The 19,535-nt window shown below is 40.4% G+C and overlaps 1 protein-coding gene across 2 annotated transcripts in view; it reads right to left on the bottom strand.

Annotated features, from left to right (window-relative positions):
• Positions 1-19,535, bottom strand: part of plxnb2b (plexin b2b) — a 122,105-nt gene that overhangs the window by 21,865 nt on the left and 80,705 nt on the right. For both annotated transcript variants that reach the window (XM_071493786.1, XM_071493794.1), the window contains 15 exons: positions 18,272-18,372; positions 17,036-17,162; positions 16,281-16,440; positions 15,391-15,502; positions 14,768-14,879; positions 14,331-14,432; positions 13,468-13,563; positions 12,734-12,818; positions 11,918-12,099; positions 10,955-11,103; positions 6,578-6,689; positions 5,674-5,810; positions 5,065-5,247; positions 3,308-3,401; positions 716-913 (listed from right to left, as the gene is read on the bottom strand). In XM_071493786.1, the coding sequence (XP_071349887.1) occupies positions 716-913; positions 3,308-3,401; positions 5,065-5,247; positions 5,674-5,810; positions 6,578-6,689; positions 10,955-11,103; positions 11,918-12,099; positions 12,734-12,818; positions 13,468-13,563; positions 14,331-14,432; positions 14,768-14,879; positions 15,391-15,502; positions 16,281-16,440; positions 17,036-17,162; positions 18,272-18,372 (1,950 nt within the window). The remainder of the gene's footprint in view (positions 1-715; positions 914-3,307; positions 3,402-5,064; positions 5,248-5,673; positions 5,811-6,577; positions 6,690-10,954; positions 11,104-11,917; positions 12,100-12,733; positions 12,819-13,467; positions 13,564-14,330; positions 14,433-14,767; positions 14,880-15,390; positions 15,503-16,280; positions 16,441-17,035; positions 17,163-18,271; positions 18,373-19,535) is intronic.

Here is a 19,535-nt window from a genome sequence, read left to right as displayed (position 1 = left end):
AATAAGGAAGTGTGACATCCTGAACTTCATTTCTAAACTTATTTAGTTGTCAGTCAGATAAGAATTGAGTAATGCTGCAGTGTATTTTTCATTTATATTCAGTGTAAACTTTAGAGCAGCTGCTTCCAACCATTTTTGTGTACTTAAAATACCTCATGACCATTAACCAAAAAAGGGAATCTTCATTATTGCTGTATTTGAAAATGTTTTCAACTCCTGAAAAGGCCAAATTATGCAGCAATCCAGAAAAAAAATTACAGTTAAAAAAAAAGACACAATTTTGCATCTCAGAAATGTTTTCTGCTATCCTACTCTGTTAATCACCTCTTGACCTGACCCCTGTTTCAGAGAAATGGATATTTTCATTAAGAGCGTTATTTCTATCTGTTTCCAAATAAATGTTTGCTAATTGCGACTTCTAGTATACATTTGCCTCGGTTCATTTGACTTCCAAAACAATCACACCACTGAGCTAAAATAATAAATGTGCCGCTATTTGCATAATTTTTAAATGCAGTGAAACTCAAACATAATATCAGCATTTGAAGAGTGAAAATGTGGCACAGCAGCTGCAGTTTGGCATCTTTACCATTTTTCTCCTCAAGTCAGATAATAACACCATTTGTCTTAATTCCTTCACACAGAGAAGACTGCGCTCAGAAACACAAATACTACATCTGCAGCCTTCGAGGGAAGCTGTGTGGTCTTTACTCACAGTGACGATGATGATGCTGGCCTCGGTGATGACCTTCTTTGTCAGTTCGTTGAAGATGGGGTCAGGGTGGTAGTCGAAGGGCTTCAGTTCCTTCACCCAGTTGTCCAGCTGAATGTAGGTTTTAAAGTGCTGGTTCAGGGAGCCGAATACTGTTGGGGAGTGAAACTGGATGACAGTGTCGTTCTTTTCGCGAGCGTTCTGAAAGTGTCGGAGGGACGGTAAAATGTTACAACTCAACACAAACAGCCAAGTAGTTAACACACATAAAGTAAGCAAGACATGAAGGGGAATTCAAAAATTTATTTCAACAAAAAAAAAATATGGGTTAGGATTAGAAATAAGAAAAATAAAAGGCAAAGAGTGGGCGTTTAGGTTTTTCTTTTTCTTTTATCTTTTTTTTTGAAAGACGATGAATTCATGTTTTTGTTGTGTGAGGGAAGAGTGTTTTGGGGGTGGGGCAGTGGGGGGGGGGGGAGCCTGGTTTAGTACAATGGGGTAGGTAAAATGATGTGTCTCTTTTCTATTAACATCCCAATCTGCCATCGTAGAATAGCAGCCTCTGATGAATCACAAGCCACGTTGAGTTATTCCTCCTCTGGCTTTGTTTATTTGTGTTTGATTAACTGGACTGATGGTGATATTTCTGTCATTCTCTGATTGTTTCCATACGGGGCTGACAATAGCCGTGTGTGACAGCTAAACCCTTTAGTCCTACATGCAGAAGTTTTTCAAAAGGGAAAGGCAGAAGACGTAGGCTACATTGAGTAATGCTCTGAAAAAGTCAAGCAGACCTACTATAAATTTTGAGGCTGGTTGGTATGAGTCGAATGCCTTTTGGCATTTAACTATGTAAATGGCAAACGTGCACAAAAATATACAAACTTAACTGGCAGACTACAACCATTTGAGCAGCTATCTAAGATTGTATCTCAGCACAATGAGAACTATGCTCACAATTTTAGTCTGTAAGCAGCTTGCCATTAGCCTGTTAGCATGGTAATGTTTGCTAATCAGCACTAAACACTAAGTATAGGGGATGCTGAGGGGAATATCATTAGTTGTACAGGTGTTTGGTCATGCACTATGTTGAACAAATTAAAATTTTGATTTTGACCTGATGGTGCTAGATGGAATGCCAGTTACCAATGTCTTTAAAAATGTAAAAAAAAAATGTAATAGTTGTTTAGGAATTTCAGGTTGGAAAAACTAATCAACAGTGGCCACAGAGCCATGCCAGTGGAATGGCAATTAAAGTAATAAAAAATAAGTGATGTGCAAATCCGTTGCAAAGAAACATCAGTAGTGCCATCTAAGCAAAAGCAAAGAAATGTGTGACCAGGAAGTCACTGTAGCATCACTGCAACATGAAACTATACTATAACTGCCTAAATCAACAATGTTTTGGACCAAGCATTACATTAAACCTGATGATCCTGTGTAAATGTAGACATGGCTTTGTTTTTATATATAGATGTGTGCATGGGGAAAGATGTTTGTCAGAGTTAGTATTCATGCAATTACACAAGGTATTAGGTCATTTAGTCTGAGTGAAATGTAATTTTCAATCTCCTCCTTCTCATTTCCTCCAAACAGGTCATATTAGGAAACTAGTTTTGTCATTTAGTTCAGTTAGCTACACGACAACACCTGACAGTTAGCAGCCTATGTATTTCTATTCTCGAAAGAAAGAAAAAAATCTGCTTCGAGCCCCTAACCTGACCTACAATGTAATCAACATGTTTTTACCACAGGCCAGCAGTCATAATGTCTCCAAATATTTGGTTGCAGTTCAGCGGATGGACTTAAATCAAGAGGAGCTTATGAAGTTGACCAGCCAAGGCCTTTGAGATAACACATTACATACGCTGTTAGTTTGTGGCAGCCAGAGGTCCTTTCAAATCTCTCCGGTCCCTGGGTAGCAAGGACCAGGGACTTGGCCAGGAGTAAAGTGGTGAAGAGCGCCGTAGTCACATAATCTTCTGCAACCTTAATGCCGGTATTAAATTTAGCCCTTTAAATGAAATGAACAAAATTGCTACTGCTTAACACCGCCCAGTACACTGGAGGGCAGGTGCCAGCAAGCTACTGTGAGTAACTCCTTCAAGTTTCCTGGCAGAGTCAGTCCTACTTGATTAAGCTGGACGAAGAACATAGTTAGATTTGGGGGAGGGTGAAACAGTGGCGCTGCTATCTGCAATCCTACAGGTTTTAAGGATTTATGGTCTGAGAAGTGAAGTAAAGATGAAGTCATACTGGCTTATGAAATCTCACTGATCAGTGGAAGCAGAGAAATGGCGATACAGTGTGTGTGTGTGTTTGTTGGTGTGTGTGTGTGTGTGTGTGTGTGTAGGCTCAAACAGTTGAATTGCTTCACAGAGTTTGAATGAATCACCACTGTAGTCGTGGGCTCATGAGATGTGGGGAGAGTGATGGACAGTGCCGCTACTCTGATGGGGGGAGCAAATGGAAAAGTAGAGAATGATAGGAAAAAGACAGTAAAGACAAAGAGTGACGAGAGCAAAGAAATAATCATCATTAGAGGTTGATGAAGATAGAAAGAGACGGATGCTGATAAATAAATGGAATAAAAACCTCGAAAGCTGTGGAGTTGTTTCCCTCGACCTTCATTACAGCGGTCTGGATCAGGTCAAAACCGGAGCCGGTCACCACAATGTTCCTCCCGCCACTAAAACACATGAACAAACATACGTTTACACACCAAAAACACAGAAGAGCACATAGATACACCCAGCCACACAAAGACAAGATCATGGGGAGAGTCACAGGTCTTAAATTGCACCTGGGGTCATTTTCACCGGAGATGGAAACAAATTAGTTTAACCGGTGAGTGTGCAGTCTGTTGTCTGTTATTCCAGCCTGTATGCCATGTGCTACAGTGCTTTCAGTTGCACCGAAAAAGATGCAAGGTAATCGACTAATGGATCCATTTTCAGTGACCATCAAGAAGTTTGTTACAACATCAAAGGCTAGAGTCTGTATCCCCTTCAGCCAATCAGAAATCTGGAAAATATTCTGCACACAGACAGACAGACAGACAGACAGACAGACAGACAGACAGACACACACACACACACACACACACACACACACACACACACTGGCATACTCAGCAACTCTTGGAGGACAGATCGTACTTTTAAAAACAAAAGTGTTCTTGGCATTAATGACCTTTCCTAAGGTTTCACACAGATAGAAGTTTGCAGGGCAGAGAACAAGGCAGGTGGCTTTCAAAGTGTTCAATTTTCCATCTACGGTACTGTTCTGTTCAACCTTGTCATCAGTGTCAACTGAGGAGCTTTTTCCTTCTCTTTCATTGCTTCTCTACTTTAAAAACAAAAGCACAGCACAGCTTCTTCTCCTGTTTTTGTCCATTATATGATGGTGATCAGTCATAGTAACATTTTCCTCACTACTAATGTTTTAGATATTTGAGAAACATGAATGATGAAGGATGTCGATTAGGGCAAGGTTACTACAGCTTACTACAGCTTTCCAAACCAGTCTATTTACAGTGTACAATATGCTGTAATACATGAAGTAAACAAGTACAGTTTATTGTTTGGCTAAATGCAGCCCACCTGAAATTTCAAGATAAGTGTCAGAAGTGTCAAAGAAAGTAAAAACACAATTTTGTGAGGCTGTACTTTTGCACAGCAGTGCCTTCAGCTAAATGTAATAACTTTAGGATGCTAACATGCTCATTGTTACAATGCTAACACACTGATGTTTAGCACGTTTATCGTTTACAACGGACATCATCTTGGTTTAGTATGTTAGCATGCTAACATTTGCTAATTGGCACGAAACTAAACTCAACTAAATTACATATTACTCAAAACCACAAATGTTAACGATGGCAGTTAGAGGATCACCAAAGTCAGAGGGTTTATTCTTTAGGGACTATGAACATGTGGAACATTTCATGGTAATTCAGAAGTAGTTATTGAGATGATATTGTCATCTCTAAATCCACTAAACTACTAAAAATGTAAATGTAACAGAAATCTTTTCAAAAAGAGAGTTCAAGTTCAGTAAAAAAAACAAAGAGTCAGCTGAAAATAACTGTAACTGTTGTAGAAAACTTTCCAAATCTCTACAATGATAGTAATAGGTAAAATGTTATCATGTACATTAGTCATAATGGACAAAAATATGAGAATTACAGTCCAATGGACAAATATCACAATTTCCCCTGAACTTTCAATCTCGTCCAATATGCCTCCAGGTAAAATGAAAAAACCAAAAGCACTTTCTTAAATGGAACCAATGAATAGTACAAACACTTTGGTGAGAAATAAAAGATCTGCAAGCTGCTACATTAAACTGACCAGACAAAGCTTCCTTTGGGGTGATGGTCCAGTACGATGGGGTTTTCGAAGAACTGGAAGGCATTTTGAATGGTTGCTGGGGTACTCTTTCCATACTTCACTGTGACGGTGAGAGGGTCGGAGGGCATCTTATCTGCTCGATATTCTCCTGTCCTGCAGGTGATCTCTGCTCCGAAATGCTCCCTGCCAAGACAAGGACATAACTTAGCACTGGCTGGCTGCAGGAGAGGGGGTCGCACAAGGTCACTGTGCAGTGGAAGCCAACATGGCAGCAGCCTGACAGCTTGTTAAATCCTAGCTTTGCTGCTTTTCTAGCTTGTTATTTTTCCCTTACCTCTGCCTAAAATGTCACCATGCGCTGGTTTTGACAGAACACTTGTGGTCACAACAGTGAAGGCAAATGGTAAAGGAAAAAGAAATCCTCCTTATGACACCAAAGGTAAGGTCAATTCCATTTTGGCTTAAAAGGAATCAATTTATGGGCTTCAAAGTGTGGATACTATAAAATTTTCACAGAACGCAATGTCTGAATAACAAGTAGCAACAAAGAAGACTGAACTTAAACAGAATTGGTTTTTGGCGCGTGTGACAAATATCGAGAAAACCTACACTGTGCAGTCCACCCCTCCGATGGTAACCTGTACATCATCCTTGCTGCCAGTGTCCAAAAATCGCCCAGAAATTGTAATGAGGGTGCCCCCAGCTTTAGGACCTTTGGCAGGTGTCACCGTCTCAGGAATCGGGTCCTGGTGAGAGGGAGAGGAGGTCACAAGATACAGAATGAATACATACTCTTCTTTCCTCTGCAAGGATTTACAAGCACACAGAAGCTCAAACACACAGGCAAACACTCCCTCCCTCACACACACACACACACACACACACACACACGCACACACGCGCACACATGCAAGAACACACACAGATACAGTGCAATGTCATACAAACACACATTTCCTCTCACCCTCCTTGATCTCGCCCTCTCTATCAGAAACATTCACAGACACACACATACACACAGAAGCACCACATCTGCCTCAATTTGCTGAGCAAACAGTTAGGCGGAGCACTCCCCTGTGGGGAAGCTTTAGCGGAGCCAGAGATATGAAAAGCCAGTTAAATAGCTACGCTGCAGCCTGTTAAAGTATTAGAGAGAAAAGGGGAACTACTTCACAGCATCTGGTTAAAGAGGAATGCATACACATTCTAGCTTATCGTACAGTGCATTACCATTGTAATACGACAGCATCTTGACATGTAATTTGCCAATACACTGCAATGTTGTATTTGAATATTCCACTTAAGTGACATGCCCTAGGTATGTTCTGATAAGGAGCTGTGCAGTTAGCAAATGCAAAACATAACAGAGGCCATAAACAACAAAATCAGCTGAAAGCTTTTGGATGTGTTTATTTTCTGGGTCAAAGTTGTACGCCTCCATACTGGAAGTGCAGCTGAGGAGAGATTATGTGTGTCTGTGTGTGTGTGAGTGTGAATTAGAGAGAACATTTACCCTGTAGGTGAAGTACATGGAGGATGTTCCTCTCTTCCCCCCTTTCACCTCCACCTCCACCTGGCCCCAGTGTTGTTTCAAATGGCCGATAGGTCCAATCTCACACACCACGCTGGACAGGTTAACATGAAAGGAAAAGGAAGATGAGAAAACATGTCAGACTCGGGCTGCAAATAACAATTATTTTCTCAATTCAATCGTTTGTCAAGGAAACATCAACAAAGATATTTAGTTGACTTTAACATAAGACAAAGAAAGGCAATAAATGAGTTAATATAAGGCATGGAAAATAACTAAGAAATGAAATGGCAGACATGCTAAACAGGTTAAGCTCATGTTTAGTCAATGCTGTTGTCTAAGCAGCTATGAATGTAGTATTGTTTCTAAAGCCAGACAGCCTGCCTTTTAGAAGCCCAGAAATTGAACCCCATGGGAATTTTCCACATTGCTGTGTCTGTAGTTTACTGGGAATCATGTGATAGACTGAACACGTCTAAGTTTCCTGCAGTCCCGAGGGGAAAATGTGTTTCTGATGAAAGAGGTCAGCATAAAATGGTAAGCCTCATACAGGCTAACAGGTGGGCCAAGACCTAGAAAATTAAAACGCAAAGCCGTACTGTAGGAATGCTAAAATTGTGTAATAAACAAATAATAATAATATTGTAATGGAAAAACTTTAGACATACAGCAAGTAAGCTACAACATGTAGAGGACCAGGCAACACAAGTAAAAATGACAGCAACAGTAGATGCATAAGCTCCAAAACTGGAAGATTTAAGGGTGAAAAACATTCCATCTGGTCTCATAAATCCTGGTTTATGCCTCATCATGCAGATGGCGGGACAAGAATTTGTCCAAAACGTGGATCCATGCTGCCAGGTGTCAACAGTTCTGGTGTAGTGGGCGTGGGGCAACGATGTGGGTGTTTTCTCTTCTATAGACCATTTGTATTGACGGAACACTTTTTAAACACTGCTGTGACTGAAGTGCATTTGACAGACTTACAAGTTTATTCTAGTGGGTTCTTTTCTTGGCAATACTCAGCTCATTAAAGCACCTTTGGAATGAGGTGGAACAGTGTGTCTCAGCATGAACACACCACTGAAGAAATCTGTGGCTATCACTGTATGAGAGTGGTATATCTCCAGTGCTTTGGTGAATACATATCTCCAAGAAATCAGATTGCTTGGAAGCCAAAAAGATGGTCGTGTCAATGTTAATCAGTCATAAATAACTGAGTGTTCAGTCACAGACAGACCGACACTCAGTAGTATTCCCCAGTGGTAGAAACCAATAAAGGATATTTACTCAAGTACTGTACAGTTTTGAGGTGCTAGTAGTAGTTCCAGCAATAACAACATCGATAGGCTTATATAATGCAAACAATGCATGTTAACAAGATACACAGTCTTCTCTGTGGGAGGACATAGGTATTGCATGAAAATCTGTTGCAAGTGTAACAGGCCTCCTGGCTGATCCCTTTGTGTGTGTTGCTCAGGATGTACGATCCATACAAATCTCCACGTGGGTGATAAAACAAAACTGATAGGTTTGATGAGCTAAAATGTGCTTTAACTCAATGTATTTCTCATCTTATACAGATAATGTATAAATGAAGTGTGTTTATTTAAATGCTGATGTCAGTGAACTGTAGAGTGTGTTTTTAACCCCCACAGCACCACAGAGATTGTTTTCTGTGGTTTTTTTTCTCAGGGCTACCTAGGGTTGCGCCTGATACAGATAAGACCCACAGTGAGGTTACACCCACGTGAAGACGTTCTGAGCCAGCTGAAAATGCTTATTCTGTGTAATCGAGACCTGTGGTGAGTCTGAGTCCATTGGGAAAAGGGAGTTACTGTCATGCTTATCTCTTAAGAGAGCTATGCGCCAATTGGCAGAGTGTGAAAACAAGGCAAAATACTTCAGCTTTCACTTTTAAAGTCTCAAATTGCCACCAGTGATGTAGAAAAAACAGAACAGAAGAAAATGAAAAGAAAATTCTGTTGCCGCTACAGTGTTTACTGATGTGTATGTTTGAGCGTTTAATGCTTGAACATGAATTTGAATGCTGTAAATGTAAATGTAAATATGGGTAATATCAGTCCACAGCAGACATTAAAAGTACATCTGTAAATAATTCACCAAAATATGCTAAAAGTAAAACTTTAAAGTAAAAACGATCTGCTCCTAAGAGGCAAGTTTTTCCCCATGTATGCCTGCAGAATGGTAGGTAGGCAGAAAGTATTATATTATATCTTTCACAGCGCTCATGTGTGAATGGACATATGGTGAATGGCCAAATGAGGGTTCCTTTGATGAGTGTAAGCTGCAAATGGCCGAAGTGATGACTGACCCCAGTAAAGGAAATCCAGCCTGGTTTTTCAGATACACGAGAGAGTGTGGAAGGAAATTATAGAGTGGCAAGAGTATGAGAGTTGAGACATAGTATGGAAAGACTGTTTTGCATCGTTTACCTTTGCTGGAAACTGTGTTGCAGACCACAGCTGCAGAAATTACAAAAATTAAAGAGCGCCACCACGATGACATCATGGCCACTGCTAAAGCAGAGATGTGGGTGGGCAAAGTGCCAAGGCAAACTCACCCCAGAGAGACTGCTAATAATATTATGCATTGTTAATCTGCCATGTCCAGACAGGAGACAGACAGATGAAGACTTCCTCTTTCTTGCTGCTGCCACTCTAGCAGAGACAAGATGGGATAGGAGTTCCCAACAGGACTTGATCTACTGTTAGCATCCCAGAGGGGAACATGCAAAGCCATTGGTAATGAATGTTGCTCCTACATCTAACACAACAACAGAGCGTATGGATATGGATGTGGGTCATGACACACCATAATGGTATTTAGAAGCTACATATTAATCATAGATTTTGCTTGTGGGGTGTCTCTGATTTGTTTGGGTCCTGGGGGTCCGGCTTAGTTAAATTCTTGGTTACTCTTATAGTATCAGGGCTACTCTTGGTTCTCTTGTGCTCCTGTTAAAGTGGCTATTCGCAGAGCCACCACTGCTATTTGAGCACCACAGTGAATGGTAAGTGACAATATGATAATAATTTGGAGTTGATGTATCAAGACCTCCAGGTTTTTGAAGACTGGGTTCCACTGGGCTCAATCTTTGATGAAAAATGATTAAAGATGAATATGTTTGAAACCATCATCTGATAAAAAAGAAAAAAAAAACCTAAGAAATGTGAACTAAGAGATACATATCTGTCTCTACCAGCAAACAGAGTTTTGCCAAGCTGCTACCTCTGTGTTCTTGGTTTACATTTATAGTGAAGTTTGCTCTGTTATTGCAATAATCATTCAGTTCACCATATGCTTTGGTCGAGTGAGAGAAATCTTCGTTATGCATATTGTAGGTTAAGGACATAGGTATTGCATGAAACATACAACATGACTTAAGCTGATGTGATTAAATGTTCAGGATTTGGTGACATGTATGAAGGGGTGCTATGGTCCCATGAAGAACATGCTTATTTGGACAAGCGGTAAGTTTAAATACACCCTGCAAGCAAGATGTCCTTCAGAATTGGGTGGCATCACACAGCGTTAACCTGTATTGCTCATCTCTATTCTCCTCGACCCAGCTTCAATAAATGCTTCTGCTTATCTGGGTCTCCTGAAAATTCTTTCATCTTGAGTTAACCAGCTCGCCAGATTTCCATCACACACCAAGGGGACATTTCCCCTTTAAACTTCTCTTATAGGTTTGTTTAAATAACTGTTTGAGGCCAAAAGAGAAAAAAAAGCAAGAACTGGAGAAAAGCCTAAAATATGAATCCAGGCTTGTGTTGCAGAGCTTTGGTTTTTCTTCTTTCCTGCTCCTTTAATCATCTCACAAAACTGTATGTAAAGTAGTTAAAACTAGCTCCACCTCACCCAGTTGCAACAGTAAAATGCTGCTTACACATTGTTGCATCAGTATTAGGACGCTAAAATTGGAATGAGTACTTTACTTTTGATACTTGGCAGTATTTCTGTACTTTTGCTAAAGTAGGATTTTGAATAAAGGATCATTACTTGTCATGTTTGCATTGCACTATTGGTTCTCCTGCTGAACACCTTTCCTCCACTGTTGTCCCCTTTTAAAGGAGTCATTCTGTTTCTGAATCAACCCGCGTCTGGAGACTTTCAGATCAATACAGTGATATAATGAGCTAATTAAAATATTCGCCCAGGTTACCTCGAGGAAAGGCAAAGCACTCCTTACCTGATAACGTATCCAAGACTTAACAATATGGAGACGTTGGATAAAACCTGTCTATACACAGTTTGACCAGCAGAATTCAATAAACAGTGTGTGCACCGCCGCTCATAAATTTGCATAAATACATTAAGGTGAGTGATTATTACCTTGTGGAGACAGAGTACTTCTCCTCCTGATGGATACAGGGCTCTCCGACTACTGTGATGCTTTTAATATCTTCCTTGTGGATGCCAAGGTTAGAGCCGCGGATGGTGATGGAGATGCCTCCCCGCAGGGGTCCGAAACGAGGGATGATCTGAATGGGAAGACAGAGTGTGTGGGAGTGGGGGTGGGTGTTTATAGGAAGAAAGGATTTGCTAATTTTACACAAAATGCTGCTCTGCAAAGCACTTCAAGTGGGATTCCCTGCTATTAAACATCTGGAGGTTACGATCCCAACAAATGTATATATGAAAGTAACTCCTGTTATGTTGGTCCTGTTATGAAGACAATTAAAGAAGACCTTGACAGATGGACCATATGACCACTAGACATGTCAAACCCAGATGAAATAATAAAAATGAACATACTTCCCCAGTTTTTGTACTTTGTGTTGCAGTGCCTAAAGATTTCATTGAATGGAATAGGACGAGTTAGAGATTTGTGTAGAACAGTAAGAGAGTCCGGACTAAATTAAATATAGGACCCGACAGTCACCTTAAGAAAAGGGTGGACTCTCCTTTCCCTGCAGTGGGACTGTTGGCCAATAATTTTAGCCTGCCAATGTATCAGTCAGGCTGGAGTATGTATGGTCATAACCTCTGTTTCATCGACATCAACACAATTACTGATGGATTTTTGTCAATGACAATGAGGCACCAACAATTAAGCAAGCAAAAGCAAGAATTGATCCAATCTAATAGGCTGCAGATCAGCTCAACACGCCCTCAAGGAGAAACAGACTTTCAACTGGTCTGTCAACAAAGAGGAGAAAAACACTATGGCCATTAAAGTGCTTCAGTCCAATCACCAGTCAGTGCTTTTTCACTGCTAGTCACAAGCCTTTAAAGCAACTACTGCTCCTAGTTCAAGGGTCAACATGCAGACATGACAACTCTGTGAATGCTCACATCAGTGATCTGTGGGTCGGGGCACTCGATGTTGTGGGGATCCTCGGAGCCTTGCTGAGTGTTGCACAGCTTCTCATACACACATGCCTTCTGCTTGGCGCACCACACACAGCTGTACTTTGGATCGGCGTTCTTGCACAGACTGCAGTCCTCCCTCCCCACGGAGCAGTTGTATAAGGTGACTATATGAGAGGGGGGATGGGGGGAGGGAAAAAAAAAAAACTAACTCTTCACATTTTCGCAACATTTCCTCACTTTAATTAAAGTGAATATTCTCTAAAAAGATGCTACACTAAGATCATGCAATAACACACAGTACCCTTTGTAGTAAAGATGCAAAGTATTAGGTATTTAGTGTCTATTTAGGATACAAAACATGATTTTAACTAGTTATAACACAGAGGTTCCACAGATGTTTTATTATACCATTATTATGAAGTATGATAACTCAAAATATATATATTTCTTCATTGTGAACCCCCCTCCTAACCCACCAACCTACTTCTGAAACCAGACCTACGGCCTTGTATATATTCTAATGTGTATGTGAATGAATGATAAGATGTCTATGGTCATATCTGACAGCTTTGTTTTAAATTGCATGACCATGAAAATGTAAAATGAATGCATCTGAATCTTTTATATTGTACATAATGATACAGTCATTACCAATTAATTTGCTTATTAATTTCCAATCGTAGATAAAAGATAGCTTCCTCAAGTCTAATAGACCCCCCCCCGACCACACACTGGGACTAGCAGTGTACACACAAAGCATTATAAATAAGGCCTCCACATTAAAATGTGAGAGCATACCGTTCAGCGTGCTGTCCATCTTCTTGCCTGACTTGTCCTTCACGTATAAAAGAACATTGGTCTCCGGTGACTTATCGTAGGAAAACTAAGAAATTGGAAGAAAATGAATTATTAATACAGAATCAAGTGATTAATGGCACTTAAGCTCTTCTCAGCAAACAGTGTGGGCTGCTGCTCCCTCATGCCAAAGGGAGAAAAAAGGGAAGAAAAAAAAATTATACCCAGTCTGGCAGATTTTCAGCTCAAGAAATCAATGTTGGAAAAGAACATAGCTGGGGGCTATGCACTGTTTGAGCTTCCCAATCACAGAATTCACAATGTGGAGATGGAGCTAAAATAACTCCAGTGAGGGGAGTCTGTCCATTAGAGGGAGCTATAGAATATCAAAGGGACTGTGAAAACCAGCTAAAGAGTGATTTGATTTACAAGTGTAGAGCATAAAGTCAGCTGCACATTGACAGAAAGTGTGCATATGGACTAAAACTGATATCAAGTGGTACTCCACAGTATATTTCACTATTTCAGAGCTGTTATAAATTGCTCTTCAACAATCAGGTCGAGAAATCAGCCATAGTTCAAGAGCCTGTGCTGAGTGGAGGGCAAATTGGCCAGAAACATCAACAAGCTTAGTAAAGGAACAAAATCAGCCGTTCAGCTTGAATGCAGAGACACAATCGAGCATCAAGTATCGAATCAAGACAAGTGTCAAGCAACTCGCAAATTCCCACACTCACATTGAAGCCACTGAAGGTATAGAACGGCCCGTCCTCAAAATTGACCTCCTCCTCCACGTTTCTCATCAGCTCAGTGCCAATGGAGAAAACACGCTCCTGCAGAGCCAGACAAAGAAACACAGTGTATTCATTTATGAAGCTAGAATTTATAATTTATAAAATACTTCTCTGATGTTTTTTTCCCCTCATTATAGAGAAAGCAACATGTAAAAGAGATCTTGTGAATGCAGACTCCACCAGTCCAGTTTGGTTGGGATGACCTTTCCTTTTCACAACCATATGGCACGTGGGAAAACAAGAACTGGTAGTATTGGTAAAACATGCAGGCCTGTCAGGACATGTGTTTTAAGAAGACGCAAGTGCCATAACACAGAAATGGAAAGAAAAAGTGTCAGCACCTTCATTGTGTGCCATCCAGTGGACTATAAAAGCATGTGGAGGTGATGTCTTTAATCAAAAGATACTTACATCAGAATGTGAAAAGATTTTCTACATGAGAACAACAAAAAAATCCAGACAACTGTTTGTCTGAAAACTTATTTATATCTCTTGCATAACATAGTCTAATTAAGTTGCACTGACAATGGTTCTGTGACCAAAACATTCACTTTCTTGTCACTTTTTTTCCCCCCACATTTTTGTCAGCTTTTATACATGTAATAAATTGGTTCTTTTTTGTATTTGAAGAATCTCTTTTTGTCAGTGTAAGTAATTTTTCTCTGACACATGAGTATTCATTTATGCACCTGTTGAAAATTGTAACCAATCAGTTCACTGTGGTCCTAAAACCAAACCCAAAAGTGTTTTAAAGAGCTGAAAAGATTTCCAGAAATGCTTTGAATCCTGTGACGGTGGATCTTTACCGGGTAGAGTTCCAAATTGATCCCCTCGAAGCTGATTCGAGTCTTGTAGCCCACGGGGATCAGCACAGGATCTGGATTCTCAAACTGAGGACACCTCGCTCCCTGCGAAGACATCAAAACACATCAGATCCTCCCACTTTTTATCATTTACGTTTTAAATATGCCAACCACTTAACGGACACCCTCATCTGCAGCAACAGATAAGTGTATCGCTGCAACATCTGCTGACTTGTAAATTGATATCCTACAACATTTGTCATGCAAGATGGTGGCAGCTGATACCAGGATTTGAGTTTTTTATTAATTTTCGGGAGATGTGAATCGCTCAGACGTGTGGTGATTAGATGTGTCTTACCGCCAACATTTATCAAACACATACTATCAGAGAAAAGAGTCTCTGACCTGTCACTGATGTGTTTACCCTTGAGATAACTAACCTGACGGTGCTTGATGATCCTGGGATGGTCCACACTCTGGTCCATGTCGCTGCAGGTGTGGTCAAGTATGTTCCACTGGCAGCCCCACTGACTGGCCACGCAAGACATGCAACTGAAAACACACACAGAAACGCAGACACATAAACAACAAAGGTAGGAAAATGCTTTCACGCACACAAAAGCACACACAAACAAAAATTTTAAAACATGCAAACTCATCAAAGAGCGTCCGGCACAAAAATCCATGCTGCTGACAACGAAATGGATCTCTGCAACTTCACATAAGCGAAGCTCGTTCATCACACATTCCTCAGCATGAAAGAAATGAAGAAAAAGAAATAAGGAGGAGGAAAAAAAATGGCAAGATCGACTTTCATTTTTTGATTAATGAAAAGGAAACTGAGGCAATTTCCTCAGAATGGTAATAAAGGGAGGAGAGAAAATGCAAGAGGTGCATTCAAAACTACCATGCATCACAATTTACAAACAGAGCCTTGATCTCTCATCTGCTCATGCACGGTGATACATTTACATCAAGGTTGTCAGCTGATGCTATGTTCAGTGTCACTGTGGATTTTCAGCGAGTGATAGGGCAGAACTGATAGATTAAGAGTCTGACTCACGGTGTGTTTTCGGATTTTCTCACTGTGGCAGCACAGTTGTAGAACTTGAACTCCCGCGTGGCCAGCTCCACTGTGTCATTGACAAAAATCCTGATGGCCACGGCCACAAAGTCTGAGGGCAGAGCAAAAGGAGGGAGTTTTACACATTTATGGGTAGAGGATGGTGTCTTTGGGAAGTCTGAATATCCAAGAGATCCAGTTCATTATAGTGTCATTTGTGTATTTGATGACAGACACATATGATATGACCTGTAAATTATTCAATATCACATAAAATATCTTTATGCAAATTTATGTATTAATGTATTGACTAAAAAAGTTATAATAATCACTGATGTTAGGGGGTATTCTGTCAACTTCAAGTACCCATTATGTCCAGAGCAACCAGTACTCCCAGGAAATTGTTTAGCTGAGGTGGTACACCACCTTGTTACTGACACATCTCTGCTCTGTTCCAGAGCAGCTTCATGGTTCATAAATTCGTTGTCTTTGTTTAATAGAAAATGGCCCAACACTGGAAAAAAAAAAGAAAAAACTCATGGAAAAAATGACTATGCTATGCTGGAAAAATATTTTGTGTCATAATAAAAAAAAAGTTTCTAAAACTAGATTTTGACACAGGTTACCTCTACAAGACGTGGACTGTAAATTCTTTCTTTATAGTGTAATTTTGTGGTGCAATTTCCCGAACAAATCTGCAGTTAATCAAATTACCAAAACCAACAAGCATTGGTCAACCTGGGGCTTTTTTGAGCCCCTCAGCATCTACAGCACCAGGGCAGTTTACTTTGCCTAGCTGCTAATGCAGTTTTAGTTATGATGGAGAATAGCAGACGTTTGCCTTGAAAGATGATGTGTTAAATGAGGGTAGGTAATTATAAAGGAAATACCTTTGTCGTCAGGTGTTTGTGGTATAAGTGAGGGGTTGGGCAGATCACAGGAGACCTGACTGGAGTCAGACATGGCGCCCTCACTCTTGAAAGACGCAATGATGCAGTGCAGGCGGTCAGAGGGGCCGATGGTGGGCAGTGAGGGGATGCTGATCTTCACCTGCACAGAAAAAAAGCATGCAAAACAGCTGTAAACCCTTGAAAGCATTGACGTTTATGACCAGGTATGCTAAATAATATTAGTTAAGGTTAAACTAATTTCCCTGCTTGGTGTATAATTTAGTGATAATTCATATGATTCAACTGAAGTTACAATAAAGAAACTGTTTCCTTTTGAAAGGCTGGAGATTGACTGAGATTGAGAAAGGATAAGAGTTACAGCTGATGAAAATACAAGAGTGAGTCAGAAAGGGAGGGACAGAGAAGTAGTCAGGAAGTGGAGGAATGAAAAAAAACAACTTGAGAGAGAAAGCGCATAAGAGAGGCTCTCCATCTTCAGGCTGTGAGCACAATCAACCAGGTCAGTTATAATAAGCCAGCTTGGAGTTTTTTGGATGGATCAATACAGAGCAGGAAGACCCAGTGCCGGGACCTCTGATTCACGATAGAGACAGTTTATTACTCAGGCGGTGCATGTTTGTGTGGTGTGCATGTAAGTTGGGCTGTGTAGTGCAGAGCGAGAGACAAAGAAAGAGGAGCAGAGAACAAAGGGAGAGAGTGAACGAGAATGAGCGAGAGGAGAAGCAGCACTGTACCTTCTGAGTCTTTTTACAGGAAAGGTTCGGGGGATAGAAAGAGACGATCTTGACACACTGCTGCCTGGGGCTCCACAGCCAGCCATTCTTCTCCTCTGCCCGTCGGCAGTCAGACCTCCTGGTGCACCTTCAGACGAAGGATGAACAACTCCCATCAGCCCCTGCTCCACATCCCCTAAATGCTTCCACTAGGCCTCAAAAAACAAAGCCTATGGACTCTAACAGATTTTCAGTGTGCTGTAGCACACATCAACCCCGTGCCCAAGTGACTTTCAATTTTTAAACATTTGACAATATGATATAAAAATACTGTGATGCACTTTCTTAATTAAAACATTGTGCACAGGAAAAAAAGAACACATACATCCACATAACACATATGATACCTAATCTAAAAGGCTAACACAGGGTCAGATTTCATAGATTTTTTTGTCCTCATCACTGAATTTACCACTGAATTTAATGTAGCAGATTTTAGTGGAAAATAATATAGATTAATTTGTTTTCAAGAAGTGAGGAGAGAAAAAAAAAAAAGCTAAGTACAGCTTCAACTAATAATAATTTTTTTATGACTCAATCTGACAGCTATTTTCTTGATTCATCGATTATTCCTCCTTATCTATGAAACATCAGAAAACACAGAAAAATGTCTTGGATCACAAATGTGGCGTTTTATCCGACCAACAAGTACAAAACCCAGATAAATTCAGATTATTATAATGTAAGACAAAGAAAAAAGGCAGACATATCGCATTCAAGAAGCTGTAACCAAGTTAAATGATTATCAAAATTATTAATTTTCTGTCAGTTGACAAATCACTTGATCAAATTATCATTACAAATTGAATGCTGAGTACAGCACAGAGCATCAACAGCTCCCAGAGGGACACAACTGTTTTTCTGCTTTATTCCTGTTTCATGATCACATTTCAGTAAAATACATGACTCATAACGCTCCCGCTACCCTCCAGACCCTGATAAATATAGGCTGATGAGAGTAAATTGCACAGACTGCCTTCGCTGCATGAGGCTGACAAACAGCTTTAATTCCTTACGGCTGCACGGACAACAGGAGATGGAATATAAACACCAGGGGGTACTAAAAGTGTCTGCAATAAAACACTGAACAAATACCCCGCTGTGTTTTACAGATGGAATTGCAAGTGTGGCTGTTTGTGTTAGCCTGTCGCTGTGTGCGTTTAAGTCCACTTGTGAGTGTGTATGTGCGGTCCTCACCTGCCCTCCAGGACACACCAGCCACAGTAAGGGTCCCTCAGTTCCACGCATGATTGGCAGTCTTTCTTTTGGAGGCACGTCTGCACCGGCACCTTGGTAATCTGGAGCATTATGACATGAAATATGATCTAACAGTGCACGTTAGAGGAGACACAGCAAAAAATATGAATTTTTTTTTAATGGAAATGTTCCTTGGTTTGTTGCCGGTGTGCAGACTGAGTAAAACAAGTGCTGTCCCAGCACACTGTCCCTCATGTCGGCTCTCTGTGTTTAATTACTAAAACAATTCCCTCCATCTAAATGCTAAATGTTCACTCTACCCAGGGGTGGAAAATAACTAAGCACATTTACTTTTTGCATGTTCTTCCATATACTCCTACTTTAAAGCGTCAGTGAGCTTCTGCAGAACTGCTGGTCTGATCACTTGAATCACTTCCGCCCCACACCCCCAACACCTTCCTGACGTCGCAATAAGGAGGTCTGTGTCTGATCGTTTCTGTAACTTTCCAAAACCGGCGATCCGACATCCACACCCACTTATATGATGATGATCTAGCCTTGTTGCAGACCGACCTGTGAATCACTGCCCACATCTCTGAATTGTTCAGTGATTCAAACAGACAGAACGAAGTGAAATTAAATTGCGATTCAGTGTTATTACCAGGCTCCATATGGTACAATCATCTTAGAGTAGTTCAGTTATGTAATATATTTAATGATATAACATTCTGAAAGGGGCAGTTATCCGTTATGAGAACTCTTACCTTTGATACCTAATACTTAGGAACTTTTCTGCAGTAAAATCTTCAATGCAGACATTTACTTGTAAGTTTCACTAAAATATCCAAGTATCTCTTCCGCCATTGACCGTAACTTGTACCCTGAATAGTTTATTTCCAGTTAAAAATGTATTTGTCATATTATGCATTTGCACCAGTCATGTGTTTTGACTGTTCAGCTTGCATTAGTCCTTTGAGGAGATACAGATCACATGTACAGATCACAAGGTAATCTACAAAAACATTCAACTGCAAGACAGAAGGAAATTGTGGTAAAAAGGAGTCAGACAGCATGTGACTAATACTTAGAACCAACTGTTACATCATGTCTACACAGGATGTGTGTTTTTTTTTTAAGTCATCCATCTTAACAGATAGCTGATGAATTCGCTTCTATTCTAATCAGTGCAGCCGCATACAAATGTGGTGTACTAGTTACCGTTTAACTCACACTTTGCGTGTGTTATAGTAACTATAAACCCAAG

The sequence above is a fragment of the Trachinotus anak genome, unplaced genomic scaffold, assembly GCF_046630095.1.
Source record: "Trachinotus anak isolate AG129_WGS33_773 ecotype Australia unplaced genomic scaffold, CSIRO_AGI_Tana_v1 ptg000002l, whole genome shotgun sequence".
NCBI lineage: Eukaryota > Metazoa > Chordata > Actinopteri > Carangiformes > Carangidae > Trachinotus > Trachinotus anak.
This window is presented reverse-complemented; position numbering and strand designations above follow the sequence as displayed.